Below are 16,738 nucleotides of genomic sequence, written 5' to 3'. Positions count from 1 at the left end.
AATGACTGGTTTAAATACACAAAACAGAGCAAACAAAATTCCCAGGAAGAGTGGAAACGGTTACAGCACGTGTTTGGTTAGTTAAATCACGTGTGAAGTGCTTTACTTAAAATATAACACTAAACTACAAGCGTTTACAATGTATAACTAAAAACTACAAGGCTATCTGTCGTTCAACTTGTGCAACTTGTGTTCATCATCACTGCACTTCTTTCTTCTCTGTTTCCTTGCTTTCTGTTCTGAATCATTATCTTGATACCATTTGAGAAATATTTAAACTTTTTTAAAGTTTGTATTTATTAAACCCGAGCTTAACACAAAACTCGAGTTTAAGAAAATAGATAATCATGAAAATGCCGCACGTTAAACGTGAATTCTCAGCCATTAAAACAGGAAGATAATGTTGAACATTGGTTTGATGTGTCCATCATATTCATAGAGGTACAGTACTTCCATGACTTTATGCATGTACGGATCCTCTTCTGAAATGGTTGTGTCAGAAGGACACATGTTTATGTGGGTTGAAACGTGTCCACCCATTTCAAAACGCTTCATCATCACCCACGGTGTAAAAGGTAGTGAAAGTTTTTGAAACAGAGGCAAAAGGAATTCGAGTTTTAGGAACTCGACTTTTAAGTGGACTTTTCTTACATACTCGATTTTTGTAAATTCGAGTTTCATGTCAAAACCTATATTTCAAAAAAATGGTACATTGTTGAATATTTCTTAAATAGTAATAAAATACTAATAATTTTGAAAAATAGTGGCATTTGGCTATTTTTGCCTTTGATTAGAAACTATTCTATCCATGGTCATGCTGATGTATCAATTAAATGACATCTAAGCCTATCACATAGGTTTAGTCTCAACATCTAAGCCTATCACATAAATTTATAGTCTCACAAGAATCGTACGTATCTAATTTTAGCTTAAAACAAAAGAAACATCAGTTATGAATATCCTATTAAAAGATTCCCAATGTCATCAAAGAATTTGGATATATTCACTAATTTCAATTAAAACATAAGCAACATTAGGCTTCAATATTGGCAAAACAAAATAGAGCAATTAAGGAGGTCAAAAAAAGGCCAAGAACAAGACATTGGAGATTGGAGAATATAGTTTGTTAAAGAACATTCTTTACTGGCTGAACTAATCTTTTCAATGAATTGAAGTAGAGTAGCCCAAATCAATTATAAACCGGTTTTGGATCTTCACAATTCATCCTACTTTGGCAGCATGTAGTGTTGGACTTTACTTCTCACCAAATTAATTTCCCATAGAATAAATATAAAATCTCACATTAAACGTCCAACTATCAAATTAAGAAGATATCTCTTTTACTCCATAAAATTCCACGTTATAAATAAATAAACACGTCTATTTAAAAGATCTCCTTTTCTTAATTTTTTTTTTTAATGATAGAAGGCATAAAAATTAGATATATCTGAAAATAAAAATGACCTTGAGGATTGTTGCGAGGAGAAATATAGTCTTGTGTTAAGCCCGTCCAATGTAGACATGGCAATACGGGTCAGGATTTTCTGACCCAACCTGACCCGAAAAATATCTGAACCGAATTCGATTTTTTTAACTCGAAGCAAAAACGGGTTGACTCGTGACCCGATCCGATTTTTTTTTTTTTTGCAAGTAAACCCGACCCGACCCGAATAACCTGTGACCCGACTTATAAAAAAGAATTTACTAAAAAAATATTTAAATTATGTCTTGATATTAAGTGCATAAAACACAGAGTACCAAAATTAATAATTAATATATTATAAATATAAAATTATAAACAATAAAAACTCCCCATAAAAAAAAAAATAAAAAAACAATTAAAACTCAAGACATGACATTGACACGTGAGAATCACTATTTGATTTATCAAAGCCAATAATAGCTAGCTTCAATGCTTGCTGCCAATTGCTATGAGTGATGAGACAAGACTACTCTACACGTTAACAACAAAACAAGGGCCGGCCAAGGCTATCAAGACTCAAGAGTCAAGACAACCATTAAAAAAAAAAAAAAACACTCATTCAACTGAGCTGTAGGCTATTGTTCAAACTCCAAAGCCAAAGGCACAAACAAATGAACAAATGCACAAGCACAAACGGCAAACGTGAATGAGCCTCTTTTCTTCTTTTTTTATTTTGGAGTTTAAAGTAATTTTTCAATTCTAATTTATCTATTGTTAGTAAATTTACACGCGAAATTTTTTTAAGAAACTAAAATTTAGAATTTGAAATGGAGTAAATTGTTGGTTTAGTGTTTGCTACTTATTAGGGAAAAATACATTAAACATATGTGAAATATATTTATAGAGAATGTGCTAATTTTTAGGAAAAAAGTTTCTTTGGTAGGTTTTTTTTTTTTTTTTTTTTTTTTTTTTTTTTGTTTTGAATTTTGTTGAATTACAATTTTAACCCTTTTTTTTTTTTTAATTTTTAGGAATAAGGATTATATAATTAGATTAGGAGTGTTTTTGATATTTTTTGAAACCATAACTAACTTCTTGAATTGTCTTAATATATAAAGATTAAAAAAAAAAACTATAGGTATACATATTCAAAGGGTATATTCTTTGTAAATTTTGAATATATTCAACTAATGACTACTTTATTCATCACTTATATAATAATATTTAACTAGCTAACTAAATAAATTAAATTAGCATGTGTTTATAAGTTATAACTAGGGGTGTCCAACTCAACCCGGAACCGACCAAGCCGAGCAACCTGCTAGATCCGAACCGGCAACTGTCCGAACTGACCACTCCGACGGTCGATGACAGGTTTCCGCGCCCAAGACCCGATGCCGACGGGTCGAGTGGTGGGTTTTCTTCTCCAAAACTTGAGCCACCCGACCCGACCGACGTTATATACAAATCCGGCAATATTCGAGGAGATCGAAGCGAGATTTGGTGAGATTCGGCGACATTCGAGGAGATCCAAGCAAGATTTGGTGAGATCCGACGACATTCAAGCGAGATTTGGTGAGATCCGGCGACATTCAAGGAGATCCAAGCGAGATCTTGACCATATTTGGTGAGATCCGGTGAGTTTCGAGGAGATCTAGGTTGATTTCGGCGATTTTTGGTGCAGATCTATTGGGTTTTTGCAGATTCCAGTGAATGTTTTGAAGATTCCGGCGAATGTTTTGAAGATCCAAGCGACGTTTGTAGGATCCAGCGACTCTCTCCACCGATCGAACCGACCCGAACACCACCTAAACCCAAAATTGACTCGACCGAGTGACGTCGACGGTCGGTTTCGAGTCCCTCCGCCTTCCACCCAACGCTGGTGGGTCGGGTTCGGGTTGGATCCAAAACCGACTCGGCCCGACTCGTGGACAGCCCTAGTTATAACATACATATTCAAATTGACTAAACTTAGTGGTTAACTCAATTGGTAAAATCTATGATAGTTGAATAAGTGATTTGGGATTCAATTCCCGCTTACACCAAATACTGATTGGTATCTTGGTCTGATGATAAAGAGCTATCATTAGGAGTGAATGTCATAGGTCATAGTGTTAGAGTTAATTCCTTTTTCTCATCACCGATATCACTTCAAGCTCTAATCTTTGGTCACTTGCACTTAGACTAGCACCAAAGAGAAAGGAGATGATGACGATAATGAAGAAGTAATGGATTTCTTAGAAGCCATTATGAATTATAAAGAATTTCTCCGTTTGTCCATAAAAAAAAAAAAAAAAAAAAAAAAAAAAAAAAAAAAAAAAAAAAAAAAAAAAATTGCCTTAACCTGCACACTAGGCTACAAAAAACTTTGTTTTTTTTTTTTTTTTTTTTTAATCTATGCTCATCCTTTGCTCACAATCTATCACCCCCAAAAGATCCAAATCTTAATAATAAAATAAAAGAATTTCATGCTTCAAAAACCATAAAAACATCCAAAAGAAAAAATATTAACAATACTTTGCTGGCTTATTTGTTTTGTTTGTTTTAAGATCTATCTATTTTTGAAGATGTAAACTTGTAATTATATGCATTTTGACAGTGAACTATTAACATTGAAGACTTTTTCCATCATGAATTTATGACTATAAATAATTTTCGTCATGCTCAAAACTGTCAGAATTGGAAGGATATTAACAAGTGACATTAAGTGCAATTCATTTGCTTAATTGATTTTATTCATTCTCTCTAAACAGGTTGTTATTGATTTGTTTTTGTAATTGAAAAAAAAAAAAAAAAAAAAACTTGTTTGAAAAATACGGGTCAACCCGACCCGACCTGCAACCCGATTGACCTGTTTAAAAATGACCCGTTTTGACCCGTAACCAGTTCGACCCGCCAACTCGATTTACCTGACCCGAACCCGACCTGACCCGCCTGTTTTGCCAGGTCATTATTGCTTTCAAAATTCTTAACTTCAGAAGGCTTGCTCCATCTTTTCTCCAACTAGCTGAAAGTGAAATAAAATAATGCCAGTGATAATCTTTATGTCTCTCTCTTTTGTGTGTTTGGTTTTGCTAATCCTATTTGGTCCACATTGGTCTTATTAGGTCCTATTCCAACTCGGTCCATTTTTTCCACTTCATTCCAATTTGGTCCTATTCTATTTTGGTTCTATTCGGTCCACTTTGGTCCAATTCGGTTTACTTTGGTCCTATTCGGTCTATTCGGTCCATATTGGTTCTATTCGGTCTATTCCATCCACTTCGGTCCTATTAGATCCAATTTGGTCATATTCAATCCATTTGATCTTTATGGTCCACTTTGATATTCCCGCAATACAAAATACCACCTCCACTAAAGAGTGTAGTCCACTTTGATTATCAAATCAAGTATCAATACATTATAATAAAGAGTAATACTATATCCATAACATTTTTACAATTATTTAACATCAAATCCTAGGTAATAAGTTGATATTAGTGGGTAAAAATATAATGCTAGTGGTGGGTCCAAATTAGAACCGGTAACAATATGCCATTTAGGATTTATTATGAAATTATTGTGAAAATGCTGCATACATAGCATTACTCTAAGATCAATAAATAACCACAAGCTGTCTTTTAACAAAAGGACTTTGCCTCTTGATCTCAACCAAACAACATAAGTTAAATTAATAAATAAATAAATAAGGAAGCAAGTGGAACTCAACAAGATTTATCAGGAAACATATGCTGCCACTATGATTATTATATAATTATTACTGTTACAGTCCCAAGAAGCATTCCTTCTAATGCACCAGAAATTTTTTTTATTAAGGTAATCAGGCACAACAACATTATTAATATTACAAACTCTATCCAAACAAGGCAGCCAAAACAATTCTAGCCAAAAAAGAATTTTTTTTTTTTTTTTTTTTTACTTGAAGATAAAAGAAGCCAAGCGTTTGACCATAGTCTTAGCATTCTCACTCTCGATATTATGGATATGGAAAACGTGATCTTCTCCATCCACTTCAAACAATTCTACCTCCCCTTTCCACCCACTCTTCCTCGCCATATCAACGTACCAAATACCTCTGTCCCTCAATTGATCATTCCCCGCCACACGCACAAGCATCCTGTTACACCCAAGCCCAGCCAAACTCGGTGCACCTGGCCCTTCCGGATTGACCACTGGATTGTTAATACCGAGTCCAAATCTTCTGTCCTATTTTTCTTGCTTTACTTTATACTCCACCAATAAAAATTTGGCACATGTTCACCTAATTAATTAAATGCTACCATTAATTAATAATGATAATATTAATAAATTAATAATGATAGTATTTAATTAATTAGGCGAACATGTGTCAAGTTTTTATTAATAGAGTATAAAGTAGAACAGAAAATGTGGGATAAAAAATTTGGACTCGTTAATACCACCTGTTGCTGAGGGATACACAAAGTTCCAAACTAAACACTGCTGGCTCTTATTGTGTCCTTCCTTGGACTCTGACCCAATTGGCTTAGAACTCCAAAAATAAGGGTGCTCAACTACAGCACCTAAAATCTTAACACCGTAAGTCAAGCTCTCAACCCTAGCTCTCATAGCCATGTTATGTACTATATCGCCACCAGCGCTGTCACCCCCTATAAAAATTCTTTCAAAGTCACCGTTACTGATTAACCAATGCTCTTTATCGTTACCAGCTGACTGAGTGGCAACCCATTGAAGTGCAGCCCAGCAGTCTTCATAAGCAGCTGGAAGAAGGTGCTCTGGTGCAAGTCTGTACTCGACCGAGATAGCAAGAACATGGACTTGGGAGACAAAGTTGCTGAGGTAGCGGTGGTAGAGGCTTGAGAAGGTGGATTCAAAGAAAAAACCGCCGCCATGGAAGTAGACTAAGATGGGGAGCTTTTGGTTTTGGTTGTGAGCAGTGAAGACTGAGCCGTCCTTGTAGACCCTGATGTAAAGAAGAATCTCTGTGGCTACTTCTTTGGTGGTGGAAGTCATTGCAGCCTTTGGTTGAGAAAGAGAGAAAGTGGATGCATGGAACTATTAACGTGAGCTTGCAAAACTTTTAAGGGTTAAAAGTGGAGGAAAAGGAAGACATGGAAGACCTTTGTGAGAAGTCTTCAGAATTTATCCTCATCTTCTTGCCCTCCCCCATTTTCCATCCCTCATAAATCACCCTAACCAAACACTACCTTAATCTTGATATAATTGATAACCATATCTAGAGCACCTGATTGGTCCGGAGCTTTGCGGTGTCACTGGGCTCGAACGATTTAACTCTAGCGATAAGGCCAGAAGCTTCGCCGCCTAGAGCTCCGAGGAGGTAGCCGCAGCCAGTGAAGAAGGTGAGGTTGTTGTTGAGATTACGACGGCTTCGGTGAGCTTCTTCGTCAAAGAGGTATTGAGGGGTGGTGGGGAGTTGGTAGATGTTGCGAACTGGTATCGAGACTTGGATCCCTTGGTATGGGTCGTAGAATCGGCTCTGGGTATTATTCGGGTTGGGTTTCCATCAAAGAGAAGAGCTCGTCAACGGGGAGCATGGCCTCCGGATCTGGTTTTACTTGAGTGGGTTTGCTGGGTTCAACTTGCTTGAGATGGGTTTTTCTGAGTTTGAGATTTTTTTGTTTGGATTGATTTGGTACTTTGGGGATTTAGGATTTGATGATTTTTCTGGGTTTGAGAAAATGGTGCCTTTGAGATTTATGATTTGTTTTTGAGCTGAAATTTTTTGGGTTTTTTGTGTATTTGTTTCCTAAGAAAATTTTTGGGTTTTGCTAGTTTGTTGATTGGGGAATAACGTGATATTCATGTATTGGGAAAGAAGAAATGTTCTTACGAAAAAAAAATTTAGATTAATGTTCTTTGTGTTTTGAAATTTGAGTTTGTGTTTGGTTCTGGTTTAAGCTCTTATGTTCTTGTTCTTTTGTTGAATATTCTTGTGTGTTCTTGTTCTTTTGTTGAATGTTCTTCTGTTAGATCTAAATTGCATCTTATTTGATTCAATGTGTTTAATTTTGAATTTGTGTTCTTGGTTTGATTTTCTGACTTATTTTTATGTTTTAAATTTTGTTTTTATGTTTTTTAATTTTGTTAAAATTAATAATTTAATTTTTTAAAATTATATGTTGATGTGTCATGGGAGATGTGGCATTTTTATAATATTTTAATTGCTCCAACTGCCACCTTAGCTATTTTCGTCTGTTGACTAACGGAAAGGACTAAAATGGAACTCGTTAATTGGTTTAGGGACTAAAAGTGGAAAAAATAAAATGTAGGGACTAAAATGGAAAAACGTCAAAATGTAGGGACTAAAAGTGCATTTACGCCATAATCTAATCTAACATCTAATCCAACATGCAAAAAATAGATAAATAAATCATTTTAAACTCAAAATTGAATTTGTTTTCTTAAAAATTTCAAAAAATACACTAATGAGATAAGGAAGATGAGTAATACAAAATATCTATAAATGCTTAAAAACAATTACTTACGCATCTAAAAACATCATATAATGAAGATATAACAATTTGATACTAATTTGTTAAACAATATATTTACAAATAGTGAAAGGAAATTGCACAGAGATCATCTTCTTCAACTGCACTTACTATTTTTCATCATATTATCCAAACTATCTTGTTGTTTTCCAAATAAACTAAAACCTGACAATAACACAAAATAAGGACATATTATACTATAATTTTCCCCCAAGTATAGTCAAGTTGCAAATAAAATGATAAAAAAAAAAAAAAAAATGCTTGCATCAAGGAACACATATGAGTTAGTCAATAATAAGACAACAGGTGTACAAACTTCGTAAAAAATCCAACAAAAAATGAAAAAAAAAAATGAGAGAGAGAGAGAGAGAGAGAGAGAGAGAGCCTATTCGTGTGAGAAAATAAAATAAGAGAGGGTTAAAATTTTATAGTAAGAGGATGATAATAATAAGAGACAAAATAAAGAAATATAAAGGGTCAAAATTATATGTAAAGTTAAAATCGTCTAAGAGGAATATGTATATACAATACTTAGTTATAACATTAAAATTAACGTAGCTAAATATGTAAAGTTAAAACCATCTAAGATGAATTTGTAAAGCCAATGTATTTATATATTTAATAATGTTAAAAAAATTAAAAATAATAATAATGATGTGACAATGACATGAAGGATGAGGTGGCTTAATAGGAGTGTAACAATAATAACTGCTACGCTTTAGCTTTTAGATATATATAAATAAATAGGTTGTTGTCTCTATCTATAAAATTGTTTTTATCCAAAATATTACTTGGCACAACCACGGCTTGATGGTGTGGTTTCCCATGGAGCAAAATATAAGGAAAGTTGAGAGAAACAAGGCCACTGTTTGGGAATGTTACATAGCACCCTTGAGAAGCTATGATTCCAAAGAATCTCTCACTAAAGCAAAAAGGGTAGGTAAAAAAGTGCAAAATCAATGTAAGACTTGATAATTTCTGACTATCTCTATTCTGCTATCCTCTACTCTTCCTCTATCTCCCTTTATCCAATTAGACCATAAGAATTAAGATAGAATGAGACTAATAATAGCATACCAACCTCCATGTTAGCAAGGCTTTATACATCCCCATGATACAAAATACCATCTCCGATTAGAGAGAGTGGTCTGCATTAGCTCTAAAATATTGTCAAGAGCTCAACAAGTGTATGAATTAAATCTCGAGGGAAAATAAAATTGTATATGCATGGATATATATAGACATAACCAAATTAGGCATCAACACAATAATAAATAACCAATTTCATCACAAGCAGTCTTTGACTAATACAAATCTTCTCTCTCACTTTTAATGTTTCACTTTATTCTTTATACTCCAATTACAACCTACCACTTGTCCATTTTAATTTTCTTATTAAGTATTCAAAGATTTTCTTTTAAAAAAAAAAAAAAATCAGATATTTGACATAATACAGTTGGTGAAGTATGAAGCACTAATAAAGAAACAAACGAATTTTATTCGACTTTGAAATAAGGAATTTGCCACAATCAAACAACACAATTTAAACTAAAACAATGGAAGGAAGTTAGTGGGACTCATCAAGATTCATCAGGAAGCATCTACTACCACTATAATTATTATTGCTTGCTGCAGTTACAGTTCCAAGCAGCATTCCTTCTATAATGTGCCAGAATTTTTTTTTTACTTGAAGATAAAGGAAGCCAAGCGTTTGATCATAGCCTTAGCATTCTCACTCTCAATATTGAAGATATGGAAAATATGACCTTCTTCCTCCACTTCAAACAATTCTATTTCGCCTTTCCACCCACTCTTCCTCATTATTTCAAAATACCAAACACCTCTTTCCTTTGTCAACTCATCCTTCCCTGCCACACACACAAGCATCCGATCACACCCAATCCCAGTCAAGCTCGGTGCACCTGGTCCTTCAGGATTGAGCATTGGATTGTCAACACCACCAGTTGCTGAGGGATACACTAAGTCCCAAACTGCATACGGCAAGCTCTTCTCGTGGCCTTCCTTGGACTCTGACCCATATGCCTGAGAACTAAAAAAATAAGGGTGGACAAGATAAGCACCTGAAATTTTAACACTACAAGGCAAGCTCTCAACACCAGCTCTCATAGCCATGTTATGCACTATATTGCCACCAGCACTGTCACCTCCTATAAATATTCTTCCAAAGTCACCGTTATTGATTAACCATGGCTCTTTATCGTTACCAGCTGATTGAGAGGCAACCCATTGAAGTGCAGCCCAGCTGTCTTCATAAGCAGCTGGAAGAAGGTATTCTGGTGCAAGTCTGTACTCGACCGAGATAGCAAGGACATGGACTTGGGAGACTAAGCTGTTGAGGTAGCGGTGGTAGTGGCTTCCAAAGGCGGACTCAATGCAAAAGGCACCACCATGGAAGTAGACTAAGATGGGGAGCTTTTGGTTTTGGGTGTGATCAGTAAGTTTTGAGAGGTAAAGGCGAGCTGAAACAGAAGGGTTCTCGGAAATGGTTTTGTCTTTGGATGAGACCCCAGTTTCTGGGTCTTGATCAGGTGTTGGTGGAGCAAATGGTGAGCCTTCGAGGCGTTCCACTGAACCGTCCTTGTAGACCCGGATGAAAGGAAGAATCTCCAAGTCTATTTCTTTGGTGGTGGAAGTCATTGCTGCCTTGGTTGAGAAAGAGAGGAAGTGGATGAATGAAACTATTAGCGATAGCTTGCAAAACTAAAAGAGTTTATGGAGTGAAAAAAGATAAGCAAGCATGACGTGAACAGATTGTGTCTAGTTACAATAAATATTCTTGTGAAAATACATGCAAAACAATAAAATAGCAAACAATGGCCAAAATTAACGTAGTTAAAAAGCCCACCTTCACAGTTAATGCCAACAACAATTCATTATTAATAATAAGAATTATAATCACACAAATTATCACAAAAGATACCACTTACATAAAAACTAACCTAAAACTCCAATACGCTTAGATCGCATGCCACCATCTTTACCATTCCCGATTAGGACACAAGTAAATTCACATTCTAGTTGTGCAGAATTTCTTTAGAATTTTTTTTTTTTTTTTTTTTGATCCTTTAGAAGTAATTAATTATTTCTAAGATAATTTCTAATAGAATGAGACCACTACAAAATGGGGTGCGTAGTAGATAACACAATTTTTTCCCAAAGAATTGGTCTTACATTCTAGAAGTGTATAAAATCATACCATTATTTGGGCAAAAAAGTTAGGAAAAAATGTATCAACAAACTTGACTATAGCCTAAAGAGTACAACTCCACCAAATATCTTTTTAGTAAATTTGAATTTTAACAAATCCAATATTAGATTACATTTTCATATATCTTTATGCTTGCTAAATTTTCAGAAGTTCAAAGACAAATAGCTACGTCATTAATTAAATATTTAAATTTTAGATTTTTGTAATCTAAAATCATGTATAAAAAATAAGATTGTAAATTGTACAATAAAAAAAATCAAATTAATATGAAATTTAACGTGTATTAAAAATATAAATAACATACAATTCAACTGTTATATTTTCAAAGTATATAATTATGTTAATTTTATTAGTGAGAGTTGTAGTCTTAGGCTAACCAAATTTGTAGCCAAACTTTGTTCTAAAAATTAACAACAAAAGGTATAATATGATAGAATTGTTTTGTTTTTGTACTTGTTTGTTAATGAATTTCAATTTCATGGTATCCTTTTCATTTCTTGTAAATGGAAATCACCGTTTTTTTTTTAGGTATTGCAAACTCACCATTGAGAAATCTAAGCATCACTTCACTCTCAAACATCAACTGGGTTTTCCAAATAAGAAAATTTGAATGAGTCAGCTTAAGGGACATTTTCAAAGCTGACGGATAAGGGTACTTGTGATGACTGATGAGAATGATCCTGTTAAATAAAAAACCTCTTTCTTATCTCGCCCTTTACAAAACTAACCAAGGACAACTTTGTTTTTATACTGAAATTAATGAACTATTTTTTTTGTTTAAAATTTTCATCGACTTCTATTATGAGCCAATTTTTGCTAAAAATGTGAATTATCATTCACTATTGATACACTGGAGTAAATTATCATTGCGATCGTGCGTAGATAATTGCATATAGAATGAGACCACGACCAGATGGAGTGCTTAGATATTGAGAAGGATCAAACCCATGTGGAAACTTCACATACCAAATCAAATAATTCTTATTACTAAACTGATATGGAAATCTCAGAAAATTGCATGCCTTGTAATTTGCGAAATCAGATACACTAGGAATTGAGTGTGTGTAGTGTTCCTATCCAGTCCCCAAAAGCTGTGTATATAAACAGAACAATGTAACAGAGAAACACACTGTGAAAGAGAGAACTAGAGAATACTGTGGACTTAGGCCCTTTATAGCCGAACCACGTTAAATTGCTAGTCTTCCATTAGTAGAATGAACAATCTCGCCCAAAGAATAGATCATACATTCAAGAAGAGTATAAATCATACCAGTGGTTGGGCATAAAATCATTAACAAAAGGTATATAATTATAGAATTGAATGGAATTTTTTGTACATAATTCTAGAGAGATTTGGCTTCAGTGGTTTTTGTTGGAAAAATACATGTTTGTATTGCATACAAAATATACGCAGTGAAAAATTAACAAATCTACTTCATTTGCAATTGATAACATGTACTATGTAAATTTCAGAATATAAGAACAAGAAAATGTACCTTGATGCGGTGAAATTCAAAACAAAGATTAAAAATACTTGGGAACACTTTTAATCTTCACTCAATTCCACTTGTGCCCTCAATCAGTTTATATGTGTGTGTTCAAGGGAGAATAATAGAGTGTCCTACACTCACATACGTTTATTTCATTTTCTTACAAAATTCTGTATATTTCTCTCCTTATAATTAATTATCTAATTGGGCTAGTTTTTTGGGTAATTTCAATTGGGCTTTAGTATGTGGCTTGGAGTAGGATCAAAAGGGAACAAATAAGACATTAACTTCAATGGGCCTTAGACTTTTCTGTCAACTATTGACAAGTCCTTACCATTAATTATAGTTAATACTACTTGTGGGGCTAGCTATTTAAGGAGGTATTGGTAAGTTTGTAAGAATTGGGCCTACGGCCCAATGGCCCAATCCGAGGATGGTAATCCGTCCGAGGATGACTAAATAAGGGCATGGTAGGAATAATATAAGAAAAGGATGTGAAGATTGTATATGAAAGTCCAAAGTGCATCCGAGGAAAAGGTTCATCTCGGAATGATAGTCCGAGGTAAATGCAATTATCTTGTTACCACTGGATAGTTCACAAGGTTGTATTGTAATTGAGAAACAGATATGGGATAAGGGAGGCAACAAATATCTTCTAACGCTGCTACCTTCACATTAAATGCTTCCCAGCTAACTCTCTGGCCGCATTAATGTGAAAGTGATACCTGAACAGTAATCAAGCAGCTTTATGACTGCTAGTTGGAGACTCTGGGGGTTGTTAGATGGGACAGAAAGGAGTTCCCAAGATAGAACCTACACATGTACGGTGAAAATGGGGTGAGGAACGTGGTATATAACATGAAAGGAGATGACATTAAGGGGGACTTCTTTGGCTGCATAATGATCATAGTCTTTTCTATTGAATGGAACTAGTTCTTTCGCCCACTCTCTAAAAACTTATTGTTTGGGCTTGTTAGACCACATTTCCTTCTTATTTTTTAGGGTCATTCCAAATTGAGTCCTTACAATTGGCGCCGTCTATGGGGAGAACTTGATCTATTTATAAGGAAAGGCAAGTGCAGCAGTTGTGATGGAAGGGGGAGCACTGCAACAGCCAGTGGTGGACCCACAATAGACAGATGTTAATCCACACCAGGCAAAGTCCCGGGGGTCTCAGCATGATAATCCTCTTGTAGTCCTTGAACAAGAAGGGGATCGTGAGGGAAGTGTGCGAACAACCCACACTGATAGAAGTCATTCTTGGGGGAAAAGCCATATTTCCCATGTAAAGAATGACAGGGACATGCAACGTGAGATTAACAAATTGAAAAGGGAATTACGACACGAGCAACGAAGGTGTAGGTCTCACAACTCCAGGCAATCTTCTGAGGAGTCAGATGACACTAGTTATAGGCAGAGGTTAAGAACTCCGCCCAATGAATCTTTTTCCTATGATGAGGAGTACCACCGCAGACGAGAGTATAAGAGTTCGCCTCGCAAGGGTTTAGGGAATGACGCCCTGAACAAAGCTTTGAGTCAAGTTTCAAAATCGCCCTTCACACGACGCATTGAGGATGCAGATCTTCCTCGGCGATTCCATCAGCCCACGTTCACCATTTATAATGGTCGAACAGATCTAGTGGAACATGTTAGCTATTTCAGTCAAAGAATGGTTGTTCATGCTAAGGATGAGGCCTTGATGTGTAAGGTCTTCCCATCTAGCCTGAGTCCAGTGGCGATGAGATGGTTCAACGGTTTGAGAGCGAATTCCATTGGCTCTTTTGAAAAGCTCACCCAAGCTTTTGGTGCCTGCTTTATCACCTGCAGGAGGGTTTCTCAGCCCTTGGGATCGTTATTATCCATGTCTATGTGGAAAGGGGAAACCCTGAAGGCCTATTTTGATAGATACTGGGAAATGTTCAACGAAGTAGATGGAGCCTATGATGATGTGGCTATTAATACTTTTAAGGCTGGCCTTCCAACCGAGCATGATCTGAGAAAATCTCTGACTGGTAAACCTGTTACCAACGTGCGTCAGCTTATGGATCGGATTGACAAGTATAGAAGGGTAGAGGAGGATCAGATACAGGGTAGAGGAAAGTCCAAGGTAGTCCCTCAGGAGAGGAGGGATTTCAAGTCGGACTGGTATAATAATAACTAACCTCGAAAGGATTTTGAGGGGTAACCAAGATCTACTAATTTCCAAGTGGTTAACGCCATGTTCCGAGAACTAGTACAACGGGTTCTAGAGAAGATAAAAAACGAGCCATTCTTTAGATGGCCCAATAGGATGGCAGGGGATCTTGCGAAACATAATCAAAACCTTTACTGCCAATATCACCAGGATCATGGACATACTATTGAAGATTGCAGAAATTTTTGGGACCATTTGGATCAGCTGGTCCGAGAAGGGAAATTGACCCAGCTTTTGCATCATTCCAGTGGCCGAGTAAGTCAATTAGGTTTGACATTTTGAGGCGATGCTTCTGGAGAAGATAAAAAACGAGCCATTCTTTAGATGGCCCAATAGGATGGCAGGGGATCCTGTGAAACATAATCAAAACCTTTATTGCCAATATCACTAGGATCATGGACATACTACTGAAGATTGTAGAAATTTTTGGGACCATTTGGATCAGCTGGTCCGAGAAGGGAAATTGACCCAGCTTTTGCATCATTCCAGTGGCCAAGGAAGTCAAGTAGGTTCGACATTTTGAGGCGATGCTTCATCAGGACCCCCCTTAGGCACGATACACGTTATATTTGCCGCCCCGGGAAGAACAGGGTTTTGCCCCTCCAGGGTAATGTCTGTGTCTCATTGTTCAGATGAGGGCTCCAGTTTAATGCCAAAGAGAGCCAAACTGGACACATCGCTGGTGTTGGGCTTTTCAGATGAAGACAAGAGAGGAACCATACAACCACATGATGACGCTTTAGTGGTTACATTTAGGATCTGGGGGTATGATGTGAGAAGGGTGATGGTTGATGAGGGGAGCGCAGCTAAGGTGATGTATCCCGACCTATATAGGAGGCTGAGTTTGAGACCCCAGGATTTGACAGCCTATAGTTCCTCATTGGTGAGTTTTGAAGGTAGATCGATCATTCCGATGGGTATGATTAGATTGCCTGTGCAGACTGGCTCAGACGTGGTAGAGGTGGATTTTATTATGGTAGATGCTTTTTCTCCGTATATGGCTATTTTGGGTAGGCCCTGGTTGCATACCTTAATGGCTGTTTCTTCTACTCTTCATCAAAAGATGAAATATCCATCGAGAGGCCAGGTGTTAGAAATATTGGGAAATCAAGCCATGGCTAGGCAGTGCTTGATAACGGCTATTCAACATCGGCCAGAGACAGATACTTTGGCCACGGTCGAGAATGACTTATAGCAGTCAAAGACTCCGGTGACCCTCTTCAGCACATCTGCCGGTGAAGTGGAATGTGAGAATTTAGAGAGGGTGAGTGTTGGGGATGACCTAGATAAGTTCTTTCAGGTCGAGGCACAGTTGCCTTTGGTGGAGAAGAAGTAATTGGTTGAGGTCCTTAGGAGAAACATTGATGTGTTTGCATGGAATGCTTACAAAGCCCCAGGGGTGGATCCAGATTTCATTTGTCATCATTTGGATGTTAATCCCTCTGTTACTCTGAAGAAACAGCCATCTCGGCGTTCGTCCAGAATACATGCCGAGGCTATCAAAGACGAGGTGACCAATATGGTTGGCTAATATGGTCATGGTGAAAAAGAAAAATGAAAAGTGGCGCGTATGTGTTGATTTCATGGACCTTAATAAAGCTTGTCCAAAAGACCATTTCCCTATGCCTCGTATAGATTAGCTAGTGGATGCAACAGTAGGCCACCCTCGGATGAGCTTCCTAGATGCCTTTCAAGGCTATCATCAAATCCCACTAGCATTGGATGATCAGGAAAAGACCGCTTTTCTCACACCCATTAGAAATTATCACTACAAGGTAATGCCCTTTGGCTTAAAGAATGCAGGGTCTACTTACCAACGGATGATGAAGAATATGTTTAAGCCACAGTTGGACAGTAGCATCAAAGTCTATATTAATAATATGGTTGTGAAGAGCAGGGTAGTGGCCGAGC

General features: G+C 36.4%; 3 protein-coding genes across 3 annotated transcripts; 2 read left to right on the top strand and 1 right to left on the bottom strand.

Moving 5' to 3' along the window:
• Positions 1–5,319: 5,319 nt before the first annotated feature.
• LOC111992576 (uncharacterized) lies at positions 5,320–12,729 on the bottom strand. Its single transcript, XM_024024455.2, has 6 exons — positions 12,640–12,729; positions 9,602–10,574; positions 7,909–7,912; positions 6,648–6,899; positions 5,832–6,457; positions 5,320–5,621 (listed from the first exon to the last, which is right to left on the bottom strand). The coding sequence occupies exons 2-6, from the start codon at positions 10,570–10,572 to the stop codon at positions 5,339–5,341; spliced, it is 2,136 nt and encodes a 711-aa protein (XP_023880223.2). The 5' UTR covers positions 10,573–10,574; positions 12,640–12,729; the 3' UTR covers positions 5,320–5,338.
• Positions 12,730–13,936: 1,207 nt separating this feature from the next.
• On the top strand, positions 13,937–14,794 carry LOC136068212 (uncharacterized). Its single transcript, XM_065775062.1, has one exon. It carries the CDS (start codon positions 13,937–13,939, stop codon positions 14,792–14,794), a length of 858 nt encoding a protein of 285 aa, XP_065631134.1.
• A 643-nt stretch (positions 14,795–15,437) lies between these two features.
• Positions 15,438–16,022, top strand: LOC136068210 (uncharacterized). The gene has a single exon (XM_065775053.1). It carries the CDS (start codon positions 15,438–15,440, stop codon positions 16,020–16,022), a length of 585 nt encoding a protein of 194 aa, XP_065631125.1.
• Positions 16,023–16,738: the final 716 nt, after the last annotated feature.

Source organism: Quercus suber, unplaced genomic scaffold (assembly GCF_002906115.3).
Source record: "Quercus suber isolate HL8 unplaced genomic scaffold, Cork oak 2.0 scaffold_7, whole genome shotgun sequence".
NCBI lineage: Eukaryota > Viridiplantae > Streptophyta > Magnoliopsida > Fagales > Fagaceae > Quercus > Quercus suber.
Note: the sequence above shows the minus strand (reverse complement) of the source record. Positions and strands in the feature narration are given on the sequence as shown.

Coding starts and splice junctions, on each gene's coding strand:
- LOC136068210 (XM_065775053.1), top strand. CDS start 15,438: ATGTCTGTGTCTCATTGTTCAGATGAGGGCTCCAGTTTAATGCCAAAG.
- LOC111992576 (XM_024024455.2), bottom strand. CDS start 10,572: ATGACTTCCACCACCAAAGAAATAGACTTGGAGATTCTTCCTTTCATC. Junction 6,458..6,647: donor CAAAGCTCCGGACCAATCAG/GTGCTCTAGATA, acceptor TCACGTTAATAG/TTCCATGCATCCACTTTCTC. Junction 5,622..5,831: donor GCAACAGGTGGTATTAACGA/GTCCAAATTTTT, acceptor ATAGGACAGAAG/ATTTGGACTCGGTATTAACA.
- LOC136068212 (XM_065775062.1), top strand. CDS start 13,937: ATGCAACGTGAGATTAACAAATTGAAAAGGGAATTACGACACGAGCAA.